A 26,621-nucleotide genomic window follows, 5' to 3' on the forward strand; every position below is an offset into this window, starting at 1 on the left:
ATGCACAGCCCTGCACTCCCCATTCCCCTCACAGCTCGGCAAAAGGGACGCGGGACACACCGCACAGCCCTTCGGCTCTATCCCTCAGGGCTCGCCATGTTCCCCTGCCGCCCCAGCCCTGCCTGTCATGGCGGCGGCGGAGGAGGAGGAGGAAGAGGAGGAGAATGGGGAGGAGAAGGAGGAGGAGGCAGCGGTCACATGGCGCCAGCGCCGCCACAGCGGGCGCGGGGCGGGCGAAGGGGCGATGCCACCGCCGCGGTGAGTGCGGGGCTGTGCGGGACACGGGCCGCGGTGGCGGCGTGAGAGGAGGCGGCCCCGGCGGGGGAAGCGGCGCCGGGGTGAGGGGCAGCCTGGGGGGGGCGGGTCGTGGTCAGCGGCGGCATCGGGCTCTCTGTGCACGGTGGTGCTCGGTCGTAGATTGGACTCGATGATCTCGGAGGTCTTTCCCAGCCGAATGGATTGTGTGATTCTGTTTTCCCGCCTGCCCTGAGGCAGCGGTTCCTGAGCCCCAGAGGCTGGTGCGGTGCGGGGCTGCCTTGGGTGAGGTGACAGCGGGAGCCTGACCCGGCCCTTGCTGGGGGCTCCTGGTTTACCCTGACCCCGGGGGGAGAGCGAGGGGCTGCAGCGGGGTGTGCTACACAGGATGGGAGATAACGTAATTTCTGTTTCTTATACTCTTTAAATGCATGTGAGGGAGCAGCAGCAGCCCGCCTGCAGGTAGATTGAAACTCTGCAAATCTGACCCGAAATGTGAGGATCGCTACGTGTTGGTGTTGCTGGCGCTGCTCCGTTCATTGATTCGTTTGTAGGGCGAGGTCAGGCATTGCTTTTTGGAGCGCTGTGTGACCTCGTGAAGTATTAAAGCTTTCTTTCCTTTGTGACTGGGAAATTTACTTTGAAACCGTTTCTTCCTTCTCCCCCCGTCCTCCACTCCCCCTTGTTCTTCAGTATAAACTTATATGCAACACTGAGGCTTCTCTCTTCCTTTTAGCAAATATGTGTTATTCTTCGTGGCTGGTCTCCAGCTCTTTAGTCAGTTCATTATTGCCATGTGGTATTTTTATTTTTTTGTCTGTATGTTAAAGCTTGTAAGGAAAGCTGTAGCAGAACATGCTGGAACAAATGGACTGTCTCAAAGTTACCTGCAAGGCAGAATAAAAGTTCTCTGGTCCCTTGCTTGCAAGAAAACAGATGGATCTGAATAAGCCACTCAAAGTCCCGTGCTGCTTGTAGTGGGGGGCTTAGCAGGTCAGAATTCCCTGCTGTAATGCGGTACTGGAAGCAAACATTGTGTTTAGAATCCACCTTTCCAGACAGCTGTTTCATCTTTGATCACTTTGTCACAGGTGTTAGCCTTAAAACTGCTGTTGAAAGTAATTAGAACACTGATGCTCTCTATTACAGCATCTCTGCCAAGCTGTATCCTGAGTTGTTTTTAATATCAGTTGCAGGGCAGCTGCAGTAGACCCTACAGAACTTGAATTATGTAATTAAATTGCAGCCCCTACTCTTCCGAAGAAAAAAAATAATATCTCATGCCCTGGCTTAGTTGCTGTTCTGTAAACAATCAGTGTTTTCTCCATTTGGTCCAGAGTATTTGGAGCATTGCTTTCTGTGAAAGGGAAGGGTGAAATCTCTCAGTGCCAGCATGGTAATTGTGCAGGTAGGCAGGGTTGTTAGCACTCTGCTAACAGGCTGTTTTTCCCTGGAAAATGTATTTCAACATAAGATCAAATCCCTTCTTTCCTTAGAAAGAGTAGTCTGGTAGTCTGCAAGTTACATTAAGTATTCTTGCATGCTTTATGAGCTAGGATCTGCTTGTTTTTTTTTTTTTTTTTCCTTTCCTATGGATGTCATCTTAATAGGAAACTATTCCTGGGTATCTCTGATTAGCTTAAGCTGATCCAAATGCAGATTGTGCCCAGGAAAGGATGGTACCAATCTCTTCCTGCCAGTATGTTTCTGCCATGCTACCCCATAGAGAACCTCCAAATATGTGAAATAGTCCAGCTGGGATTCCTAGGCCTCATTTTAGAACAGTGTAAATGTTCAGGTGGTTCCAGATAAGAGGCTTTTGATTAACAAGCAATTGGCCTCCCCTGGTAGAACTGTCTCTGAAGAACTGCATGCCTTCTGTATAAGCTTTTCCTCATCTCTGGGTAAGATAAGCTCCTGCAGAGTTTTAGGAGCTCTTCTGCAGCAGGGAAGGAAAGAAATAACAGTGCAGCTCTAATGAGCCTTCGTCTCCCAGCCTCAGATGAGGATGCCAGCGGGGGAAGTGGCATTTGTTCTGCTGGAAGAGAGTCTGCAGATTTCAGGGCTTGTGGCCTGGCTTCTACTATCTAATCACATTCTCAGAGGATACAAATCAATACTGCATTATGCACAGGAGAAGCACTGGATAGAGTTTCTGAAAGGCTTCTGTGTGACTGTAGTTTATGAGGATGGGTGAGTCTGATCATTTTCATAGTGATGTAAAATAACAATAGGTGTGATTGAAGAACTTTAGGTGGCAGAAAGCCTGGAAACAGCAGGGCAAGGGGAATAAAGAGAAGTTATTGGTATTTTGAAAATTTATCTACAGGAAATAGGCTTCCTCACAATAAGTGATGGAAACCTCAAGTTTTTACTGGTAGGTATAAGGTGTACATGTGGTGTGGGTCACATGGATGAGGTTAGAAGTGTCTGAGTAGGTAGTAAAAGTAGGATTTGGGATTTTCCAGTGAGAAAGAACAAGGTACTGTGGGGTGACAAGAACAGAGGCAGGATGGTTCGTTGGTTCCATTCCTTGGCAGTCCTGTAGAATGGTTGCAATCAGAGCAGCCAGCAGGCTGAGTTTGGCACTGTAGCAGCTGTCTGTTGATAACTTGAAGTGGAGAAGTAAAGTGAGACTTCCACTGAGAGGAAAATGTAAAACTTCCAAGATTACAATCATTCCTTTCTGTGACTGTTGTTTGTCAACTTCCTAAAAAGTTGCATCTGCCTGGTAGGTGATACTGCAGCTAAAGGTATCCCCAAAATCAAGCAATTCCTTTGGTACCATTCATTTTGGAGAGATACTGCTTGCTGTTACAGAGTAAAAGTATGTTCTTGTATTTCAAGTGCAGAAATGAATTTGATTTTTCCTTCTCAAAAAGCATTACAGAGGTGAAGTCTGTTTGAATCCCTGCTACAGTATGGAAGGAAGATAAACTGTCTTCTTATCAAGGGTTTATTTTCAAAACGTGGTGGTTTATGGAGATGGAAGCATCTGCTGGTGCAGCTACTGTGTTAATGTATGAAGTAGTGTCAGAGGTGAGGTCTGGGCTGTTCAAGCAGGGTTTTGCAGCAGGAGTGGAAGCATTTGTTCAGCTCTCTTTGTGGAAGAGTTGTATGCATCCTTCAGCCATGTTCTAGCATGTTTCTCATGTGAGTCAGCACTGTAAGAATTAGTGTAAATGTTCTGTTTGAAAACTCTGTAAAAACTAGAAATACACTGCAGCAGAAAAGGTAGAAAATTAGGAAGCTGATTGTACTGTTTCATTCAAAAATTGACTTCAGGCATACTAAATTTCTGATATTTTGGTGTAGAAACTTCTGAGCTTATTCCCTGAAATGTGAAAATATATTAAATCTGTAGATTAAATACCTGATGGTGTTACTGAAATGTGGAGCATGGATTAAAGTTTCTGTAAGCATGTGTTGTTTTATGTGCTGTATCTCAGCCCTTTCCTGTGCAGTCTGGCTTGGCAGCCTGATCCTTTGCATGTTTGCAAGTGGAACACAGTGCTCAGGGCTGAATCAGCTTTTCCACTGCTGATAGGGATTAGAGACCCCTGAGGTAGGATTTGCTGCTGCCTGCTCTGTGCTTTAGAGGGTGAACAAGAAGAAGTTGTGCAGGCCAGGGAGGAGTCCAGAGCTGCTCCCCCACAGTGCTCACAGGTCTTTGATGTCTTTGTGGCTCCAAGTTCAGCTGGGAGCAGGTGAGCCCTTGTGGTTTTCTGTCTCATGGCAGTAGTGGCATTGCAAGTTCTGTGTTTCTGAAGCTGGCTGTGACTGACAAGTTCTACCTTACCAGCTCTTCTACAGAGACTGTTCACATTTGTGCTCCAGCCTCTCTTGCCATGGAGCAGACAAAAGCAATTCCTCTTGCTGCTCAAGGAGGAAGGAATATGTGCATGAGTGGTTGTCTGGGGGGCAACTGCCTGCCTGCAATAACTTCTTGTCATTCCCAAGACTTCAGCTACAGAGACACTGCACCATTTAAGAAGTCAGATTTTAAGTTGACATGCTAAGCTAATAAACTTGCAGAGGCATGCTGAAAGGAAGGTACCTCAGTGAAGGGTTGCTATGTGCCAGACTGATTTAAGCAAATACTTGATGAATGTTAGAGGCATGTTCATGGAGGTCCTTTTAGTTTGTGTAAAACCATCCAAATGTTGCTTGGCTAAATGACACAGATTTTCTTGTGCAGGCAAGAATTAAATTGGATGCTTTAAACCTTGAAGATGGCCTTAATTAAAACACAGATACTTTTCCAGGAAGCAGAAAGTATCTTGTTTTGATTCAAAACCCCTTATGAATCAATCTTTGTAGGTATTTTGACTATTTTGCCAGTACCTCAAGCATAACATCAAGAACAAAGAGTCCCACTGTCTCTATTGATATATCTCATATTTGTTCTTGAATATGTTTTCTGGAAGTATTTCCTTTAGTTTTCCATTTCCTGAAATACCTTAATTTTGTCAGTTAGCAGGAATCTCTTATCTCTGGTGTCAGCAGATGTTGAGACTCATCACCTATAAACCAGGAGATGGCCAAGTTCTGGATTGCACATTAACCTTCTGTGCAAGCAGACTGTTGGGAGGCATGGCTCCTACTGAAGTAGGAAAATGTATTTTTGATCTGCTATTCATTTTGTTGCAACATCCATGATTTCAACATCAAAATCCTGAGTATTTTTTCCTGTTAGAAACATTGGCAATAGATAAGTAGAAGAAAAGTGACCAAGAGGGGATGGAAAAGGAGTGGTCCACAACTCTTTCCTCAAAGGGATTTCTTGTGAGAAGGAAAGACTGAGTCTGTAAGATCACAGAGAAGGAATGAAAGACCGAGAAAATTAATTTTTGGCATAACTTGTAGAAGTTTGCTGTCCTTACACGCAATGCACAATCTGTTTCTTCTAGTGACTTGCTTTAATCCAACAATTAAGGTATTTTCCTTAATGCATGAGGAGAGAGCTGAGACATTGAGTTGCTGAGAATCTCAGCAAAATCCTGAGCAGAGCAAACACTTCAACCAGAGTGTTTCTTGGCTTGGTCTGGTACCTGTCCTGGTGCAGTCAGTGAGTTGAAGACAGAACACAAAGTAGGTTTATATCCTTAGGATTCCTCTCTTTTATTAATGTCTAGAGACATAGAGAGAAACCTGTGTGCAGAAAATACTTTAAACTTTTGATGAGAAAATGAATCCAAAGCAAGAAGATTGCAAGGTCTTGGTTTATCTCAGAATGTCTTACTGGGGAAAAATGAAAGTTCCAAATGGCATGGCTACTGTGGTCTGTGTGCTAAAGTTTGGAGTGAAAAACTCCAAGTGATGTTTGTTTCTGGGCATGAGAAATGCAGATGGACATTAATTTCAACTCAGGCTTTTAGTAGATTTTAGCTTCTGCTTTTTTTTAAACAATGGCCATTCCCATGAGAAAACACAGAACATGGTACATTGAGGAAATCACTAAGATAGTGCTATCCTTAACAGCATGGAGAAGTGTAACAGGGTTCAGAACTCTGAGCAGTTTAGCATGAGTTAAATATTTTCCTATTAGAGGCGATCTAGGGATTTAAACTGTAACTTGTTTTAACCTCGCATCTAATTCTGGGGCTACATTTCATCTATTGTTTCTATTTTGTTTGTTTGTGTTTAGTTTTTGTTGTTTGGGTTTTTTACACAAATAAATCCTTTTGCTTATATCGCTTACTCGGCTCCATAAAGATATTTGATTCTGAATTTTGAACCAAGTATTTTTATGCAAATTTCTGCCTATTGAAAAGGAAAACCATGCAGAAATCAAAATGAAGTAGACTTGTATGATTTGTGGGGAGTAGGCAGGAAGGTCTAGGAATTCTGTGATCTGAGGCTGCAGGAAAAGGTGCAATGTAACATTAATGCAGTTTCCAACTCTCTAGTACAAATAGTAACACAATTGCAGCCGTTTTGCATTTGATACAAGTTCAGGTGGAGTCTCTGGAAGTTCCCAGTGTGAGTTGGCAGATGTCTTTTGTGTATTTTTTTTGTATCCAGCTGTTGATACCAGTCTGAGTTCTGCACAAGTGGATGGTAAATGTCTTCTGGGAGCTTCTGCAGAACCTGTGCCAAGTACAGTTTCCAGGGTCAGCAGTCACAGGTTTAAAACAGACTGGTCAACCCCACTTTTTACCACTGTCCCACTCAAAAGTCCTTCAGTGAGGTCTGTTTGGTTGACAGATTTGCTGCCAGCTATTTTTTTTTTTTTTTTTTTTCAGGAGGGTTGCACAAACAAGGCCTGAATTTTTTTTTTGGTCAATTTTTTTTTTAAGAATTAAAAAATGTGTTTTCACTTTCCTAGTAAAAGACTGGAAAAAAAGCCCAAAGCACTTCTGATGAAAATTTCTGAAAATTAACAGAAAACATACCTAGAAAACTTCTGTTGAAATGTGGGAGTCTTATGAAGTTCCTAGGGATTTGGAAAATGAGAACTAAGGGAATATTCATACAACTTAATGATGATTTTCTCTAGCATTACTGTGGTCTAGTCATGAGGGAGAGTGTTACTGATTGATTATGTGAGTGACAGGAACATGACCATGTGTATATTGCTAAATCCATGGATTGATAGATGGACCATGCATCAGCTGAAAAAAACATCATAAAAGAGATGTGGAAAATAATTACAAACAGAAAAGTATATTGCTGATTTTGGGGCAGTGAATGCAGCCCAATGAGTATATGCAGCGTTGGTGTCCTCAGACCCATCCAATGGCTGTTTTCCTAGAGGAGCCTGTGCTTGTTGCCCCATTCCCAGGCAGGACTTGCAAGCCACAAAGTGTTAAGTTTCTGGCTCAGCGGTTCATTGTTCACTGGCAATGAAGACACCGCGGCTGCTGCAGTCAATGTGCTCTCCCTGTGTAACCTTGCTCTGCTTTAGTGCCGACTCTTCTGGAAAAAGGTGAGGGTTCTACAGTTCAGCTCTCCTGTAGAAGTGTCATAATCGAATTATTTTGCGTAAATCTGCATTTTTTGTTGTTATTTTGGTGAGCTTTGCAGACATAAAATGTGAGGAACAGCTAAGCAGATTTTAAACATTTAGAAAAGGTATTAAGCAGCTTATTTGTGTGTAGTTGACCTTGTAAGCTCTCTTACATTCTGCATTTGTATATTGTGCTGAAGGGTTGTTAAACTATTATTTAGATGCATGGATCTTTAATGTGAGAGAGATGCAATGAAGAACAACTTGTGGGGTGTTTAACCTTGCTGTTTTCTAAGCTCTGTGACGAAGGAAGGGACTGTATTACAAAATGCATTGCAGCTTTCTTTGGAGACTTTGTGGCTTCTTTCAGAGCTGGTTTTATTGATGAAAATAAAATCTTGCTGTTTGAATTAGAAGAAAGTATTTGTCAGCAACAAGAAAGGCTGAAGGTATTTTTAGGACTCGGGGAATGGCATGACATGTATTTGTGAGCCAGATGGCTTAAAGGAACATCCAGCCCAGCAGCCTGAGCGTTTGTCAGGGGGATAGGTAAGAATTTCTTTCTTATAACTGTGCTTTGGGAAATAAAAAGCTTTTTTTTGAGGGGAATGAGGACACTGCAGCAGCATGAAACTGTGTACTGTATAGCATTTACTTACCCAGAACTGAGAGCTGGGATTTTGGTAAGCTTGTATTTCCAAGCCAATAGTTCTTGTTTTCTCTAATCAGGCTGCACTATTATGTTACTTTTCTTGATGCAATGTTGTACCACTGGTTGTAACTAAAGCTGGTGTTCTTTTCAGCTGTTTGTTAACATGAGATCCTGAGTTTAAAAAGTTTTTCTTTCCAAAACTTGTAACTGTTTTTTCCATTAAAATTGTGTCCTTAAATTAGAGCCCTCATGAGATAGTCTCACTTCATGGAGTGGAGCACTATATGGGGAGAAAAGAATCCTTTATCAATTAGGGAAAAACCCAATATGTTTTATTGTTGACAAGAAGTGGAAGATGTTACTGCAGAAGATACTTCAACATTTCTTTTAGGGTGCTTTTTTTTCTTTGAAATGGAAGTGGATAAAGGAGGAGTTTCACATTCTTATTATAAAAAAGCCAAAGTGTTTGCATACACTCTGGAATGGCAGCCTGCTAAGTAAAGCTTTTTTACTGGAGTTGAGAAATTCCAAAAAGCTTGATAAGCAAATTTATGTTCCTAGAGGAGGCATTTCAATGTGTAGTTCACAGATTTGAAAATGATGCTGTGCAATATTTAGACATCTCTGGTTAAAGCCCAAACACTGAAATACAAATCAGTATATGAGTGAGTCATTTGACACTGGAAAAATAGTGAGGGCTGAGAACATAAAGACTTAATAAGATAAATTTTCAAATTTGTCCTAAAACACTTAAAGCTTTTCAGACTTCATATACTCAGAGTACAGTTTCATAGATCTTCAACAATTCATGCAACTAAGGCAACTATGTGCCTTTCTTTATCTTTAAAATATAATGAATATTATTGGTATTTTAAGATTATCTGTAAAGTGTTGCTCAAGATTTTGTATTCATTCCAGGAGGATTTATTTTAGGTGGTATGACATGGATTTGTATATCTGTGCTGAAATGACTAAACTGTTGGCTCTCAAAGCTTTGAAAGTTGAATTTAGAAGGGACTTGCTGAGGCTAATTAAAAATAGATGTTAATGTGTCATCTCATTAAAATGAATGGGAACAGTGGTCTTACGCAAGACCACTGTGGTCCACGGGATATCTCTGTGAATGAGTGTTGGTGTGACTGAACATTAACATGATTTAACATTCGTCTTTTTTAGTTCTTTCTTTCTCCTACCTTGCACCTCGCTAAATAGCCTGGGTCTGTTTTCTTGGTAACGTCCCTGTAGGTAGCAACAGGCTGCTATTTTAGTTCTCATCCCAAAGCTGCCTCTTCTGCAGGCTGAAGGAGCCCAGCATCCTCAGTTCTCACCGGGCAAGTGTTCCAGCCTGTGACCACCCTAGTGGCCTTTTACTGATCCCACTCCAGTTTCCTGATGGCTGTCTTGTACTGGCAAGTCCCTCCCTGGGTGCTGTCCCTGCCTGTGGTCACAGGGAGCTGTGGAATGGCAGCCCTGGCTCAGCTGCCTGTGCTCTCTGGGTCCATCCCTGACTCCCCTCGCTGCAGGGCTGTGCTCTGGCTCAGGCTTAGCCAGGCCTTGGCTGGTCCTTGTCTGCAGAGCTGTTCCTCAGGCTGTGCCAGCAGCCCCAGAGTTTGTCTGCCCCAGGTGCAGCACTTGGCATTTGTCCCTGCTGAGTGATTTAGGTTCCTGTAGGCCCAACCTATCTTTACATAAGTAGTTAACTGCCTGCATTCTGTCAAAAAAAGCCACTTAATTCATAAAGTGCAATCACCCATCCCTCTGTAAGGTCAAAAATTAATAGTGGTTTTTAATTTAGAACAAACTGGTAGGTTTGATCCAATTTACTGATAAATCAGTCCTGTAGGAAGGTTTTTAAAGAAGGAGTTAAATTGGCTTGGTGCTTAGATTCTGAGGCACATGAAACACTTTTATTTGGAAATGTCTATTACTTTTGCTCTGACTGAATGTTGCTCCTAGTGATGTGTGTTGGATCTGAAGCAAAAGCTGCCTGAGGTCTCCCTTTCTCATCCTGCTGGTCTATTAACTGTGACTTTCCCTGAAGAGAGAGATCCTTATGGAAAGGTTGCCTGGAAAAAAATAATTCTTTTGCAAGTGCAGAAGTGTGTGAATGGCATCTCTGTATGATGAGTGTGTCTTACTGCACTACAACCTCTTCCTTATCTGGCCTCTGTTCATTGCACTGTTAATGCTGTTGTTTGATAATGATTCAGCCAGTAAATTGGAAAGGCTGTTCATGGGTAGCTATAACATCTTGGAGGCCAAGAAATGTAGGAAGGGTTAAGGCTATTAAATGAGCAAAGTTGCATTCATAAGTAGTGTTGGTTTATATTCTTGTGTTGTGATCTCCCCAAAGAATAAGAAAGTAAAAATTAGAAGCATCTATAGAAAGTCATGCAGCAAAAAATCCTAATACTCTGTAGAAAGATCAAGTAGTTTAATGATTTTTTTTTGTTTGTTTTTTTGGTAGAATGCTCCTTAGAAATAAAGATTATACACATCTGTTCCTTGCCTCAATGTAGTTCCAAAATACACAGGTAGTCTTGCAGGGGACCTGAGTAGTATGAGTTGAGTATCTGTCTTTTCCTGGTTTTGGTTTTTTTTTTTTTTTTTTTTTAAGAAAAGCTGTTCTTGGAAAAATTTCAAACAGACTTTAAGGTTTTCTCAAATAATTTTTACTCCTATTTTAAAAATCTTGAGGTTAGTCTGATCCTCTGTTTGACCTCTGACAAACATGAGTTTTGGCACAGTTATGAAATATCCACTCATACGGTGTGTTTACCAAACTGTTGAGGTTAATCCAAGCAGATGTCAGTGCTTAAGCAGTGGCAGGTCATAGAGTCTGTAGCAAATATTGCTCTTCAAGCCAAAATATTGTGGATTGTGGTTGACATTTTTTGCTTCCTTTAAAAATATCCAAGGCCAACACATTGGGCCAGTGTTACTGAGAGCTGCACAGGTTACTAACAACAAACCCTCCTGGGCTGTGGGGGGAACACAGTTCTATCTTTGTTGGGCCAGTTATTAAATGAATGTAAATATTCCTGGGCTTGATGTATGGAATAAATGTCATGGTGGTGGTGTAAGGCTGCCAAAAGAAGCTGCTGTGACATGAAAAGCCTACTGCACAGTGAGTACTGCAGCTCAGCTCTGGCAGGTGGGCTCCTGGAGAGTTTTTCAGCTTTGTGATTGATTGAATTTAAGAGACTTTTACTGAGTTATTCATATTTAACCTTTATAGTTCTCTTAAAAAAATCAATTATTTCCTACTTGTTCAAGGAACTGAGAATTCTGTGCTGGAATTTGTGGAAATTAGAGAGCAGCATTTTACTGGCATTTCTGGTATGTGGGTCTGCAAACTCAGCTCCAAGGCTTTGCCAAAGGAAAACTGTCATGCAATAAATATATGGCAGTCAAAATAGAGCAACAAGAGAGACACTGAAAGGCTGCATATTTGGTTAGAAATTCTCAGAATACTGTTCCTTTCAGTCTTGGTCTCTTCTGAGCTGAAGCTGATGGAGGCAGCTTCTAAGATACGGTTTTTGTAATTTCCTGATGTAGGAGATGCTGCCACCTTGGATGATTTGTGTTTGTTGTGTTCAAGTGTCTCTGGATTCCTGAGTACACCAGAGTGAACAGCCCTGCCCTCCATGCATCTCTAGGGCATGGGAATGAATGCCTGTAAAATACTTCAAGGTGTTTGCATTTATTGCTTGCTCTGGAAGCTCCTATCTTGCCAAGGGAAAGGAAATGCCTTCTGTTTATTCTGGATGTTCCTTATTACTTGAGTTTTTGGAAAGAAGAATTGTTTGAGGTGTTTTTTTTTTTTTTTACTTTTGGCAGCTGTGCTGCTTTTCAGAAGTGAAGGGGAGATGCATGATAGACCCTCAAGTGTAGCCTCTTTTCAGGAAAATTTGTGAGGAGCTGTGTTGTGAAACGTTTCTTCTTGCTACGTTTAAATAATGGATTATTCTTTTGTAGCATTTAGTATTTTTGCTTGAACTTGAATAAATAAATAGAAGAGGGTTTTAACTGTACTGTCCAAATAGCAATTTATTGGTGACTGGACTGATTGTTACAACATTGCATAAGTGAAAATTATTCTTATGAGCCCGTTGGTTATCTGAATTCTGCAGTTCTGCTTTTTTTTAAATTTCAGTTGTTTCTGTCTTAACTGTTCAAACCTGCCAGCTGTGCTTGCATTAGCAAAGCTTTAGGCTGTTGAGTTAAAAATACATATAATCTGTTTTTCATGCAACATATATCAGGGCTGAGAAAGATCCTAATACTTTGGATTTGAAAGGCATGTCCTTTGCATCTCCTGTATTCAGGAACAGTTTTTCTCTGTTTAAGGGGAGAAAAAGGTGAGGAAGAAATGAAGAAGGGTTTGGCTTTGCTTAAGTTTCAAAATCCTCCTTGGAGAAACCAAGTGGGAAAGGATGAATGTTTAAGACACTCATCAAGATATTTTGACCATCCATAGACTGAGGCAGTTGTTGGGTAAATTGGCAAAATATATTTCCTAGAAGACTTCACAACACTGGAGAGGAAAGGAGACTGGACAGAGTAAGGCTTTTATTCACTGTGTCTGCATGGAAGGAGTTCATGGCTAGGGAGATGGCTGAGGTAAGAGCCAAGGGCTGTGTCAGGCTCTGTGAACTGAATGTTTCCTCCTTGTGCCCAGCTGCAGTCTCCTCTCCTTCTTCCTCTGCACTTAGCAGAGTGATTATTTTTTTGTTGCACACTGAAATGAGTGGAGGGATTCTTGTTTCTTGGTATATTGAGGAGGGCAGAGATACATTTGTGTTATTGTGCTTTGTATTCAGAGAAGTGTAGGGCTAGAAAGGTTCTCTTGGTTCTTTAGGGCAGATCCCAAGCAGGACTGATGTGGCTGAAGACTTGGAAACCTCCTGTGGCCTAAAGCACATCTTAAGAAGACAATCAATTTAAAACTGTCTAAAACTGGAGTGTGCAGCTCTGACACAGATCATGAGTCTGCTTAAATGGTGGAAATGGTTGAAATCCAAAGGACAGTGTTTGTGTAAATACATGTGTGTTGGGGAATAAAATAAACTAATTAGCCTCAATGTGCTTTTCATACCCAGGGTTAACTTTTTTTTTCCTGTTCTGCCTTCAGAATGTCCTGCATAGTGAGTCTGTATTTTCCTGCCAAATAAATTACCAAATGTCTTGGTTGAATAGCAAGGTACTGAACGGGCACAGGCTGTGCATTGTGGAGATTCTGTCATTTGATTTAAATGCAGTATTTCAACATCTTTATCATTTTACAAAATGACAGAATAGTGAAGGAGAGGAAAAGAAGGTGAAGCAGATCTAGCAAAGATCAGGTGGAAATAATACTTGGTTTATTTAGCTTTGGTTTGCATTGATTACTTTTGTAGCAATAGCCAAGCATGAGCTTTTAGCCTGGTTAGAGATGGAAGGGATGTACAGCAGTGTCCTCACTCTGGTGATTGGTCATTTATCCCTTCCTCTTTAATCTGTGTGTGCCTGATGGCAGTCACAGCAAACTTTACCTTTGCCATGGCTGGAAGTGCCACAGCAGTGGGTGTAGCTCTGAGCTGTGAAAGAGATGCAAGGAACTATGGAAATATTTAATCCATGAGGAATTCTGCTCTATGTGCCTGTCTTTTGTTACCAGAGATAGAATAGATTGTTTTTTCTGTGCAAGCTGCAGTGTGGATGTATCCTTAAACAACTCTGAAATGAGAAGGTTCCTTCTCTGTTATAGTAATTTTTATCTTGCTAGGACAGTTCTGTTCCCAAGTGTCAGTGCATGTTAGGATTGTCCATCTGTGTTACCATAGTGAATGGAAAAACACCTCTAGCAGTTTTTGAGGAGCAGTATGTTAGGCTTGGACAAATCTTACTGCAGATGACCTTCTGGTGGCCATGCAAAAAGAACCTGGCAAGGACCCAGATCCTCTTTTATGGAGAAGCATTAATTGTCTGCAGAATGCTGAGCAAGAAGAATTATTATAATGAGAGGATATAAGTGCTTGTCTGCTCTTGCTCCTCTGCAGCCTCACATGCTTGTTCTGAGCCAAGGTTCACCCCGGTGTGGTTGTGTTGGCACAGGGCATGAGGCACTGGGGATTGGTCATCTCTACTTCTCTAACTGGGAAACATATTCTGCTAGCAAAAATGAGGATTTTCTTCAATCATTTCTGCCCCAGGGTGTTTGATGTCTGCCTAATTTAATGGCCTTGCAGTTAAGCAGTGAGATTTCTGTGTGACAGTGTTAGAGAGAGCCTGTTTCACAGAGGGTGCAATTCATCTGTATGCACAGGGTCAGCCTGAGATTTAAACCCTCTCTAAGACTTTCTTAGGCTCCTTGGGCTCAACTGCTCTGTAGAATTGCCTTGCAGAAGTGAGGGAGTTTGACATGGTAAGAACAATGGCTAAATTATTTTTGAGGAGGGTAGGTTTTGGTTTTTTGCTTTACTCTGTGGATATTTTATTCTGGGGAGATGATGACCTGCTGCAGTCTGGGAAATGTAAGCTTGAAATTTGACATGTATTCTTTTTGGATGCAAATCACTAAGGACTCAGAATTACATTGCCAAAGTAAATGGTGTGTTTATAATGTTCTTTGGGATCATTAAGAGCTTCTACCTTTGTTTTATAGTTTCCCATATTGAGAAGGAATAATTTGTTTGTACTCAGAAATGTTCTGATTTGTTCTTTGCCAGACTGACCTGAAAACTTCTGGTGGTTTCTGACTTTTTGAGTAGTTTGAAAAATATATCAGCATAAATGATTGACCCCTACCCCAGTATTTGTTTTCTTAAAATAAAAGTTTTGCTAATTAAAAGGTGATTAAATTATTTCCTGACTTTTTGTTACTGTGCAAAGACTTTGTTTTGGTTTGGTAGTGATGAAAGAAATCAAATTCTTTGAGTCAGCATTTTTCCTCCTCAGTTTGAGGAACTGATCTGTATAGTTTTTAAGGCATGTGGGGTTTTTTTTGTTAGTGTGTGTGGGGGCTTTGTGTATTGTTTGGAGGTTTTGTTTTGGTTGGTTTTGTTTTGGTTGGTTTTGTTTGGTTTCTTTTGCAGGGTGGGGGAAGGGTGTTGAACTTTTTTTAGATTTGGGGAACTCCAGAAAGTTTACCCAGCTCTTCTGGCCCATAAGTAAAATATTTTCACCAGCTTCACTTCACAGTTTTGCTTATGCAGTATGGCTTTAGGGAAAATTGTCTTATGGATGTCCAAAGTAAAACTCCAGTCTGGGTTGCTTCCTTCCAGCTCTAGATGGGCACCTCCTTCAGGGAATATGAAAGCTTTTCTGGAGTCTGCAGAGGCCTGGAGGAACCCAGAAAATTACCTTCAAGCTTTTCCTTCTTTTCCTGTCCCATCTGTCTTCTTTCTGTGGAGAAGATTATCTGTAAATGTGACTGTCTTGGTGCTGTGTGTTGTTCAATTGCATCCCATGTTTTCTGGAACTCCTGGGATGTTCATGAAGGCTGTTCTTAAATTTGGGGCAAGAAGAACTGAACCACATAGGTTTTTGAATCTATGGTCTCTCATTCTATGCTTTAGGATAGGATCTGAGCTATGAAAATGGATACACATGGACCTACTCTTGGGCTACTGGCTCAGAGTAGCCCTGCTTGAGCAAGGAGGTTGGACAGGGTGACCTCCAGATGTCCTTTCCAGCCAAAACAGTTCAGTGAAGAATCAATTCCCTGTGTAGATATATTTAATTATATAGTTATATGTTTAATTCAAGGCAGGAGTACTAGAAATATATTGTTATGGAACAGAGATAATTATATAACTATTCTGAGGGAAATTAATAAATTTTACCTTTAATTGTGGTGTGTCACTGGGCTCTTAGTGATTGTTTGCTCCATATTTTAAAGCAGTGGTATCCACATTAAATGTGAAAACTGGTCATGTTTACTTTTTGAATGGGAGAGTTAAAAGGGATTTACTTCTTATGGTCTGTGCCTGAAGTTTAAGCTCTAAAAATCATTTAATGGAGGAGTAACCTATTGAATGTATTTTGCAATGTATAAGGTAACAGGCAGCACTCTCAAAATGAGTGTTTTCACTCTTTTCCAGGTAATTGAGAATGGGCCCTCAAGGATGCTGAGTCTACAATGGGAAGTGTCACACTTCGCTATTTCTGCTATGGGTGCCTCTTCACATCCGTGACCTGGACACTTCTGCTCTTTGTTTATTTCAACTTCACTGAAGAGAACCAATCCTTCAAGAATGTGCCCATCAAGGGGCTGGAACCTCAGAGGCCATTCCCAAAAAAATTCTACCCCCGTTTTACACGGGGGCCAGTTCATGTACCTGAATTGCAACAGAAAGAGAATAAGATAGGAAACTCTTTTGGAAATCATATCCAGGATCCAGTTAAGGGGGAGATAGAATTCTCTCCTGAAATGGGTAAGTGGTTTTTAGTGTTGATGACAAACTTAGTAAAACAGGAGAAATGAGATTTTGTTTTTTACAGAATACTCTATCAGGGGAAAGTGTATAATGAAGAAGTTTTGTTGGTTAAAATGCAGGTGATACTCGTGGCTCTCTTCATTAGGAATTACTTGAAATTTATTCTACAGTGCTTAATCCAAAATACACTCTAACATTTGCATCTATGCTGTGTAAGTTCTGATGAAGACTGGGTTCCAGCAGGGTCTGCCCTTGATATAACTAAATCTTGCTTTTGGAAGGTTCAGTGTGTGCTTGTTTCATATCTTACTCCTGTTTTCATTGGGCTCAAATACATAGGCCTTAATTAGCTACAGAGAAACTGTACTTATATGGAGTAATTAAAAATAGCATGGTATCAATGAACAATGAGAAGGACCTGTTGATTTGGAGAATGTGCTTGGAGTATAACTTAATCTACAAGAAATGCATGTGGGGCAAACTTGCAATGCAAGATTGAGATGGCAATGGTTAGAGCCACATCCTGCAAAGGTCTGGATGTTTCACTGGAGCATGTCTCATCAATGAGGTGGTTTTGTTTTGTGTTCCAAAATAAAATGCTTTGTGTACTCTAGTGCTTACAGCATATTCACTGCTGGGTTTAGATGTGCAAACAGGCACACTGTGTACTGGCTGGAATCTTGGTTTGAGTCTGGAGGCAGAAGTGTTGGGGTATTGGCTTCTGCTGCTGCTTTGGGAAATACAACACAGAAATAAACCTTCATAGCCAGGGTTTAATGCTCTGATCTCAGTGAAGTGCCCTGTCATGACTGTGGACAAATGGTGAATCATGAGCTTTGTGAGTTTATAGAACTTTACCAAACTTCACTTTCTGAGTTGGGTATTAGAATGAATGTTAGAAAAATGGCAGTTCATGTCGCCCTGTGGCATCACAAATGTTTTTCAGTTCACTGCAAAAAGCCTGAGTGCCAAGTGAGGTGAAGGGCAGTCCAGAGGTGGCCATTTCTTTCCAACTATTCAGTCTGGGCCAGGAAAGAAATGAAGCTTTTTAACTGAGAAGTCCTTTGATCTTCAAACCAAGTGACTGGTTTGGTTGGTGAAAGCCAAGGGGAGTTACAGTGCCAGGATAAATTCCACAGGAATCATCAGGAGACAGCTCTTAAGACGAGGTGTTGTAGGAAAGGGTTTCCTGAAGTCTATCTAGAGGAGAACAGTGATAAAAACAAAAGCAAAAAATAAAAAAGTGAAAAGAAATTTGGTGTATGATAGTCAAAATCAAACTGTCATCTGGTAGGTCAGTCTGTCTTTTCTTTTTTTGTTAACCTGTGAGAGCCACATAACACTGCTGAAGTAAAGCCTAAACTGAGGTTTTTTTGTTTTCCAAGGGCTTCTATCTGCTGTTTGAACTGAAATCATTCAAGTCCCCTTTATCTCACAGATATCACTACCCAGCACTTCCCACTTGGTCCTGCTCAAATGTCAGGGCATTTACTCTTGAGCTGTTGGACAGTGCAGCTGCATTGCCATTGCTGAACTCAAGACTAAAAGCCACAGGGTGGTAAATGTGAATGGTGGGAATGTGGATGGAATTCCCTCCTGAACGTTGCCTGGTACCTGTGGGTAGACTTTGGCATTAAGACACAGCTGTGCTCCAAAGGCCCAGATGGATTACTTGTTTTGAAGCTTTTTTTCCATTTCAAACTTTTAAAATTACTTCTCTTTTGTGTTTAACTCAATTCATTTTCTCCAGGCTTGAGCTCAGCTGACTTTTGCATAGCTAGTGAAAACTGGAGAACATGAGAGACAGGCTGAGAGCATTGAGTTTATTCTGCCTCAGAGAGAAGGCAGAGGGGTGAGATTTTATTGCTGGCAGCAGCAGCTGAATAGGGAGCTGCAGGGAAGATGGAGGCAGACTCCTTCCAGAGTGCATGGGATTATAACAAGAAATTGGAGCAAGGGCATTTCAGTTATGGAAGAGGAAAAACATTTTCAGTGTGATGGTGTCAAATGCTTGAACAGGGCAACAAGAGGTTGTAGAATTGCCCTCTTTGGAGATACTGAAGGCTTTCAAAACTTAACTGCATTGGTTCTGGTTCCTCATTTAGCTGGACCCGCACTTGGGAAGGAGATTAGACCAGGTGTCCCTTTCAAAACATATTTTCCTGGAAGTATGGTATCATGTGAATGAGGAACCCTCTTGTTAACTATTTTCTGCAGATTTTGAATGATATGGAGATGATAGGCAGGGTGAAAGGAGATAACTTACATGATCCTTGCTCACTTCTTGTACTGAAATTTCAGTAAAATTGCCTGTGTAGTTTGATAATAACTGAAGAGGTGACAGGCATCTCGTTCTGTGCAGCCAGCTGAATAGAGACAACAGAAACGAATCACTGTGCTACCTGAATTGTTGCAGAAGTGGCTGGAGGCACAGGTGGTGGCAGGCACCAGCTGTCTCCCCCTCATGGAGTTGTGTGAAGTGCCACAATGTTTTGGTTCACCCTGGTGAACGGCTCAGTGAGAGAAGCCCATGGCACTGAGTCAAGGCAGTTGAAAATTTCATCTTGCCTTATAGCAGTGTCCCAATACCAACAGTTACTTCTGCCGTGCTTAGTAACAGTTGCCAATTCTGCTAAAATAATCAATAAACAGCAGCTCTGCTGGTGTTTTACTTGCTGTCAAAATCCCAGGTGAGATAAACAAAAGTTTACAGTTCTTGTATAACTATTTTTGTTACCACGGACTTCAGAACTGTGTGAAATAAGAACTGCTGTTGTGAGGATTTTCCTACCATTTTAAATGTATTTCCTCACTCAAAAATCCCATTTCACACCTGTCATCTGTAGGGATAGATGCTGATTCATTGTGTGCCAAAGTCTATCCTCTGTTGCTTGTTTGGTGTTGGTTTGAGGTGGTGCTAAGAATTAGAGGCCATATGAGTGAAGGGAGGCAATAAACACAATGGAGCCAGCAATCTTTGGAGAAGGATTTAATTTTATTACAGCTGCAAGGGCTCATAAGTGCTGCCTGTTTGTGAGAGGGAGCAGAAATAGTTGCACAAATACATGCTTTGCAAAACCAGAGGGATTTTTAAGAGCATAATGTGTTTTAGAAGAGGTTAAAGGTTTCAATCCTTGATTTCTTTCAAATGATGTTTTTGAGCCTTTTAGCTGATCTTGGCATGCTCCTTTTGCAGGAATGATTTTTAATGAAGAAGATCAGGAAGTGAGAGACTTGGGCTATCAGAAGCATGCTTTCAATATGCTTATCAGCAATCGGCTGGGATACCACAGGGAGGTGCCTGACACAAGAGATCCAAAGTAGGTGCTGATTTTTGGAGAGAACGTGGTGTAGTTTCTTAGCTCAATGACTTGTTACACCTGATGCAGTATTTAATATTTTTGGTATTTTGGTATTTCTGTCATACACTGTTCCATCCCCATGTGTTGCTGAAGGCAGATTTTTCAGCTATTTAACAGGAGTGCTTGAAGTTAAGATTTCTATTCTTGGGTCTTTTGTCTTTTTTTACTGAATATTGTTTCTGGAGATGTAATTTTTTTTTTTGGTCAGCTGCTAAAGGTATATGATAGGTTGTGCACTGCTCTGAATATTTTCTATTAAACAGTAGATATTTTTCTATAATCTGGTGCATATGGGGGGGGGGAACAACTCCCTCTGTAACAACAATGAAAACTCCAAACACTGAAAAATAAATAAACTTGCATAAATTTTCTAGTGATTTCTCTGGTGTGGGTGAATGTAATGAATTATACTTGCTGACTGTAAATGAAAGCTTTTCTTCTATACTTCTGGTTTTTCATTTATAATTTCTTATTTTTATTGGATCCCCCTATGCCTGGCACCTTCATATGGCATTAATCTATGATAGTTGGCCCTATTAGAAGTAAGGACGAGCTTTGTAAAGAAGAAAGAATGATCTTTTGCTTTGAGTGGGATTCATCTTGCAGATTAAGATGCTTAGATAACTGCTTGTTAGTCAGTTGTCTCTGCTTTTGTTATAATTAGCAGAGATCCAGTCAGTGGAGTTAATGAAGCATGCAGAGCTCTTCAGCTGACAAAACACACTTGACAGCCTTAGGGTGAGCTGAACACTATTAGACTGCACTGACAGCAGTGACTAGACTTAAGTGTCTTAATCTGCCCTCTGAATCCCAGTGTTGGTTGTGTAAATAGGTATTTAGCACCAGTGGAGGTTTTCTGGGCTATCCAACTCTGTCTGCAGCAGCTGGCCAATAAAGCTGTGGTATTTTTGTGGGCCTCATGTCATATATGAACTATCTGAGCTACCTGAGGGTACTAGACTGTGTTTTGACAGCTGAAACAAGCCCTCACTATCTTAATTTTCTGTCTTGAGGATCTTTGGTTCTTACTCCCACCTCAGTGTGTGACATCCTCTATTTCCTAACAAGCAGCAGAGTTAGCTATGAGTCTGTGTTATGTGGAAAATAATTTACTATGCTGATCCCTCCTATAGCTGTTACACGTCTGGGCTCATTATGTTCACCATAGGGGTTCCTGCTACACATTTAATGTTTGCCTGTTACTTAGGAAGTTTCAGCAGTGACCCAGCCCTGTGGAAACCCCTCTGTAAATAGTGCCAAAGACTCTGTTCCTGTTTGCAGATGCAGAGAGAAGTCCTACCCTGCTGATCTTCCCTCTGCCAGCGTTGTGATTTGTTTCTACAATGAGGCGCTCTCTGCCCTGCTGCGCACGGTGCACAGCGTCCTGGACCGCACCCCTGCCCACCTCCTGCACGAAATCATTCTGGTGGATGACAACAGTGAATTGGGTGAGAGACTCTTAGGAATGTTACCCCCCTGGGCCTTCCTGTGCTTTATTGACTGCTCAAAATAAATTGTGGAAGTCATGATGCAAAACCAATCTGTACTGCAGGCCATCACCAGAGTGCCAGCCAGTAGAGATGTGTGGTGTCCTGAGATAGCCAAGGTGACAGCCTCTTTGCCACTGGTGCCATTTTACTGATGAGCTTTGTATCATCCAGGCTTTAACATTCAAAATCAGGTTTTGAAGCTAATAATCATAGAATCAAAGAATGTTATGGGGCTGGAAGGGACCTTAAAGATCATCTAGTCTCAACTCCTAGTGCCATGGGCAGGGACACTTCCCGCTAGATCAGGTTGCTCAAGGCCCTATTCAACCTGGCCTTGAATCCTTCCAGGGATGGGGCTTCCCTGGACAACCTGTTTCAGTGTCTCACAAACCTCACAGTAAAGAATTTCTTCTTAATATCTAACCTTACTTTTCCCTTTTTCAATTGGTATTCATTACTCCTTATGCTGTCACTACAGTTCCTGGTGAGTCCCTCTCCAGCTTCCCTGTAGGGTTCCTTCAGATACAGAAAGGCTGCAATGAGGTCTCCACACAACCTTCTGTTCTCCAGGCTGAACAGCCCCAGTTTTCCCCTGCCTTCATAGGGGAGGTGCTCCTCTCTTACCTTACCTCTTGCACACACTGATGAGTGGAGGTCATGGAGCAGCTGTGTATAGTTTGGGTTTTCTTAGCAGTTCTTTGCTTAGGCTGCTCAGGTGCTCAGAGCAGGTGACAGAGAGGCCACTACTCGCTGTGCATGCATCTGAAAGGAGCTGGAGGCGCTCCCGGCTGCAGCCTTGCTGTGGCACGATGGAAACGGCGCCGTGTTTTGTCCTTGCTCAGCACTCCGGACCGCCTGGGGCCGGGGCTCTGCGTGGCTCTCCAACAGCCTCTTGTGGCCGCTCCGGGAGCCGCTGTCCTGGCTCTGGGAGCAGCCCCTGCTCCTGCAGGCGTGGAGGGGCCCTGCAGGGATAGGCCCTGCAGAATTGCTTTGCTCCTGTTGGAGGATTGCTGTTTTTTCTCTGGATTGACAGACGAGGCAGAGACAGACACGCAATTCAAGCATGGCCCTCAAAAAGCCTTTCATTTTGGCTCTTCAAAAGCCAAATGCCTGTTGAGGAATGTGCTAGCATAGCAGTTCTTGCCAGCATGACTGTGCAGGTTCCCTGCTCACCTCTGTTCAAGTCCACAACTTCTTGCGTTTTTAAAATGTTTTTTTAGATTGCATTTTTATTTAATATATATAATTATAGCTCCCTTGGTCTCATTGTTTGGTTTCTGGTTTAAGGTCTCACTTGCTCTAAGAGACTGATCAGATATGTCTGGTGTAGAATGGCATTCTCTTGTTATGCTGGAAGTTGATTTCTCTGAGGTCAGATCAAATGTCGAGATACAAGAGAGAACAAAGATCAAACACTGTTCTTTGCTGATAAGAATGTGTAGTAATTAAAAGCTTGTTTTGTTTTGTGTTTTGGGAGCATATGCCTTGCTATAAAGTGTCTTGTGCAATTTGTTGTGTGTTCAGAGCTTGCCTTATTTCAAAGCTCAGTCTTCTGAATGTAAGGATGCATTTGATTGGTACCTGTGTTGAGGCAGTAATACCATCACTCTTCTGGTCTGTTGTTAAATTGAAGCAATTAGTGAATTTGAACCAAATTAAGTTCAAAACATTCAGGTAGCTATTTTTGCCTTTCTGACTTCAAATAAACTTGTTCTGAAGCCAAAGGCAGGAGGAGGTACTGTTTACACAGAATTACTGCTCTTGATGCTAATGATCCTATGGTTTTGCTGCTGCATAATTTTAATGGATGGATTCTTGCAAAGAAGAAAGGTGGGGACTGGGGATGGTTTGGGAACTGAGAAAATGGATAAAACCTTTGGCTGTGCTATGGATATCATGAGCTCAGGCAGATTACTTGATCTTTATGCCCCTTTGTTTTGTTTTTTCATTAAAGATTAATTTTCCTTCCATTGCCTGCTTTCTGAAGTGGTGTTCTAGATGAAATTTGCTCTAGTTCTTCACCTACAAATACGAAAGCTGTGCTACTCATCAGTGCTGTTGTGCAAACCTTGGGCCTTTGCACCTTGTTTTGCCTCAAAAAGCTTCTTAAACTCAATCATCAACAGTTTTACTAACCAAGCAGGCATTGCCATGGCTCAGCTGAACCCACTGTTGTATTTTTTTTTCCATTCCATGAAAGGTAGGATTTCTTTTTCTGGCATAACCTCTTTCTCCCTGATTTAGCTTTAACCTGTTATGGAAAAGCCTGAGGATGTGTTTTGGAGGCTGTTACTGGAGGCATTCTTCTGTGTAGAAGGAGAGATTGAGGAACAGAAAAGGAGCCAATTGTCTGCAGCTCAATACTTTAAAGTAGTTTAAAATAACAACACCCCAGACTCCCATCCTAGGGCCCATTTTGCCTTTGTTGCATAGATATGGAAGAAGGTAATGCCTGAAGTAATTTTTGAAGACTGGCTAAAACGGAGCAATTCTCTCTTTGGAGGAAAATTTCTCAGGACTGAAGCAATTTTTTGGGTTGTATCAGAAGTATCAGTGTTCCCAGTGGACGTGAAGGTGATGCACAAAAACCCATCAACAGCAAAAATCTCAAAATGTGTCTGAGACAAACCTGCCTGTTAAGAATGATTTGTGATATGGGCACGGTTGCCAGCAGAATGCCATTTTGTGTGGGTCAAAACTCTGCTGGCCCTTCCATTCTGCTGCTCAAGCCAATGTTGTGGACCTGGTTTAGCTCCTGGTGTGCATGTGACATCTTTTCCTCTTAGTTTTGCCTTCCTATTCTTTTCAGAAGTTTGCAGATGTGAAAATCCTTCCTTGTTTATTTGCCTCATCTGCTGTAAGAGCTGAATTTGATAACTGAGCTTTTCTGCCTTGTGCTGGCCCATTGTTTCTGTAGGTGTACACTGTTCTGCTCTTGCTATAATCAATCAGGTGAGAATGATTCAAACATTATTTAATTTAAGGTGTGCAAATCTGCCCTGCTTTTTGAGTATCTCATTTGGAAATACTTCAGAGATTATTTAATCAATTTTCTAGGAGATTTTCTCTGAAAACATCTTCCCTATTTTCTCTGGCATATGATGTCATTATTCCAGACCAGGGAGAGAATTCCTATGACTCAAATGAATTCTGTCTGTATCTCCCCAGAGAGTTTCCTTTGTCTTAGAGTATTCTCTAGCATCATACTTTCTGTGTGTTACCTTCTCACTTCTGATCCACCATGTTTCCTTGCAGTGCAAAGGCTGAGATCTTAACATTTGGAATGGCATCTGGGAATCTCCTGCCTGAAATCTCTTATTCCTCCTTAAAGTTACACATATATTCCATTGCATTTAATCTTGTTAACAGCAATTTTAATGTTTGAGCTGCATTGATCAGAATAATGTTTATTTTGGCATATCCTCTGACAAAAGTCTGTCTGCCTCTCTGTACTAAGGTTCTCTATGAAGTCTCAGTTGGGTTTTTGCTTTTCTTTCTCATTTTATATTCCTCTTTATTTCTCCATAAGCTTATTAATTTATGCTTTTCCATTACTTCAGTCTTTATGTGTCCATCTTCTCTTCAGTAGTGCTGCTTTAATGTTAGAAACCACTGACTTTGGGTGAAAGAACTATTGTTACTCTTAAAATTGCCATTGATGTTAGCTAAGTTACAGTAGTGCCCATAGACTCCAGTGAACTCTGCACTCCTTCAAAAGCACAGGCTTGCTTTGATCCTTTTGGGTTTAAGAAAAGCAACCAGCTGTGAGTGAGTTGGACTTGGTATCTGTTGTTCTGTCAGTTAAGCAGGCACAGATAATATTAGGTGTCTTCCTGCCTCTTTTGAAAGGTGTCAGCATTTGTTTTCATGTATGGAATGTAGTAATTTAAATAATTTGCCTGCATGAAATGTTTATTGTTGCATCTGTTGCAAATGACAGTCACCATGAGAAGAATTTGGAAATGTGTTTCTTTGAACAGCAATCTTTCAATTTTTTTTGAGCCTAGTAGTTCCAGTTAACTTGAGTAATGTACTAAAGACATTGGAGGGAAGTATAGGATGTGTGAGTATTGTCCTTATGATACTCTTGGTTTGAAGCTCTGCTGTGTCAGGGTAATGTTTTGCTCAAGATTTTGGCCATTTTTGAGTTAAATGTCTTGAGATTTTAAACAGAGGTTTCAGAATTTCTTTCTTGTTGTTGAACTTGTGTTTTCCTTTTTTCAGCTGACTTGAAAAAAGACTTGAGTGAATATGTTGAAACTCAGCTTCCCAAAACTACAAAATTGGTAAGAAATGAGAAGAGGGAAGGCTTGATCAGAGGAAGGATGATTGGAGCCTCTCATGCCACAGGTACACTTGCTTTTCTCTCTTTTCCTTGCATACTTTGATTAGCTGTTTGGGTGACTTCTCTTTTTGTAGTGCAGCTTTTCAGATGTTGCATGTTTGACCTGTGGTTACTTTAGCCTCCTGAGGGGGCTCTGCATGTCATGCCACACTCTAAGCTATGCAACTTAGCATTATCCCAAATCTTTCTTCCCCTGCACTTTCTCAAATGAGAACTGAAATTTGGATCCAAATTTGAGTGATTTTTATACCTTGAGACACTTTGAGTGTCTCAGCTGATGATTCTTTTCTTTTCCTGGAGACATTTGCTTTCAAGAAAATGAGGTACATTTTAGAGCGTGTAAGTGAAATTGTGAAACAAAACCAGTATTGTACTCTAAAAAAGTACCTCATTTTATTGAAAGTTATGAACACAAGTTATCATCATCCCAAATCTTCCCCTGCACTGTATCTCAAACAATGACTGCAGTGTTAGTGAGACAATGTGGAGTTTTTCTTATTCCTACCCTGAAAGAATGTTGTCTCAGGAGCATCTCCATGTGGTCAAGATACTGTAGTTGCAGAATATTTTTTGCATGTTTTATGTGCAAACTTTTGGTCTAAAATGAAATCTGCTCCCTTTTAAGGTACACTAATTGAGTTTTTAATGCTCAAATCTAATAACAATGTTTTTCTGTATAAGCTCTTCTGTTGCAGTGAGTGTTAATTGGGAATACCAATATTTGGTGATTCATAAACAGCCTTTACCAGAATGTGCTTTCATTTCAACTCTCTGGCATCTGAGAAAGTGTGCTACTTTCTTAAATAATTTTGAGTGGCAGATAAATCTCTTAATTGATGTTTGCCCATTAGCATTGTAACAGCATAATCCAGAGAGAAGATTGAAATGAATTTTAGCACAGCTTGGAAAATGCAAGCACAGTTAGTGGAATTTTAAGTGATTTTATTGCTCTTCTGAACTGCAGAAGTTCCATCCCCATGCTCAGTCAAATACTGGCTGTGGAGTGACTTGTTATACTTGCATGCTCCAAAGTTGTTTTCTTTAAAGCTGTTTCCCATCTCTTCCATATTATTCTAGTGTTATATAAATTTTATGTTGTCTCATAAGGATGCTAGTGCCTTTTTACACCAACTGAGCATGAGGGTGTG

At 41.2% G+C, this 26,621-nt stretch overlaps 1 protein-coding gene across 3 annotated transcripts in view; it reads left to right on the forward strand.

Moving 5' to 3' along the window:
* The first annotated feature begins 210 nt into the window (after nt 1-210).
* GALNT11 (polypeptide N-acetylgalactosaminyltransferase 11) overlaps nt 211-26,621 on the forward strand; it is a 46,390-nt gene continuing 19,979 nt past the window's right edge. Inside the window, exons 1-5 of one of the 3 annotated variants that reach the window (XM_036379053.2) lie at nt 211-258; nt 15,941-16,273; nt 19,473-19,596; nt 20,920-21,086; nt 25,353-25,478. In XM_036379053.2, coding sequence (XP_036234946.1) covers nt 15,979-16,273; nt 19,473-19,596; nt 20,920-21,086; nt 25,353-25,478 — 712 coding nt within the window. In that variant the 5' untranslated portion in view covers nt 211-258; nt 15,941-15,978. Of the gene's footprint in view, nt 339-7,096; nt 7,184-15,940; nt 16,274-19,472; nt 19,597-20,919; nt 21,087-25,352; nt 25,479-26,621 lie in introns of those variants that run through there. The other 2 variants (XM_036379052.1, XM_036379050.1) reach the window with 2 other exon arrangements.

This window comes from Molothrus ater, chromosome 1 (genome assembly GCF_012460135.2).
Source record: "Molothrus ater isolate BHLD 08-10-18 breed brown headed cowbird chromosome 1, BPBGC_Mater_1.1, whole genome shotgun sequence".
Taxonomy (NCBI): Eukaryota; Metazoa; Chordata; class Aves; order Passeriformes; family Icteridae; genus Molothrus; species Molothrus ater.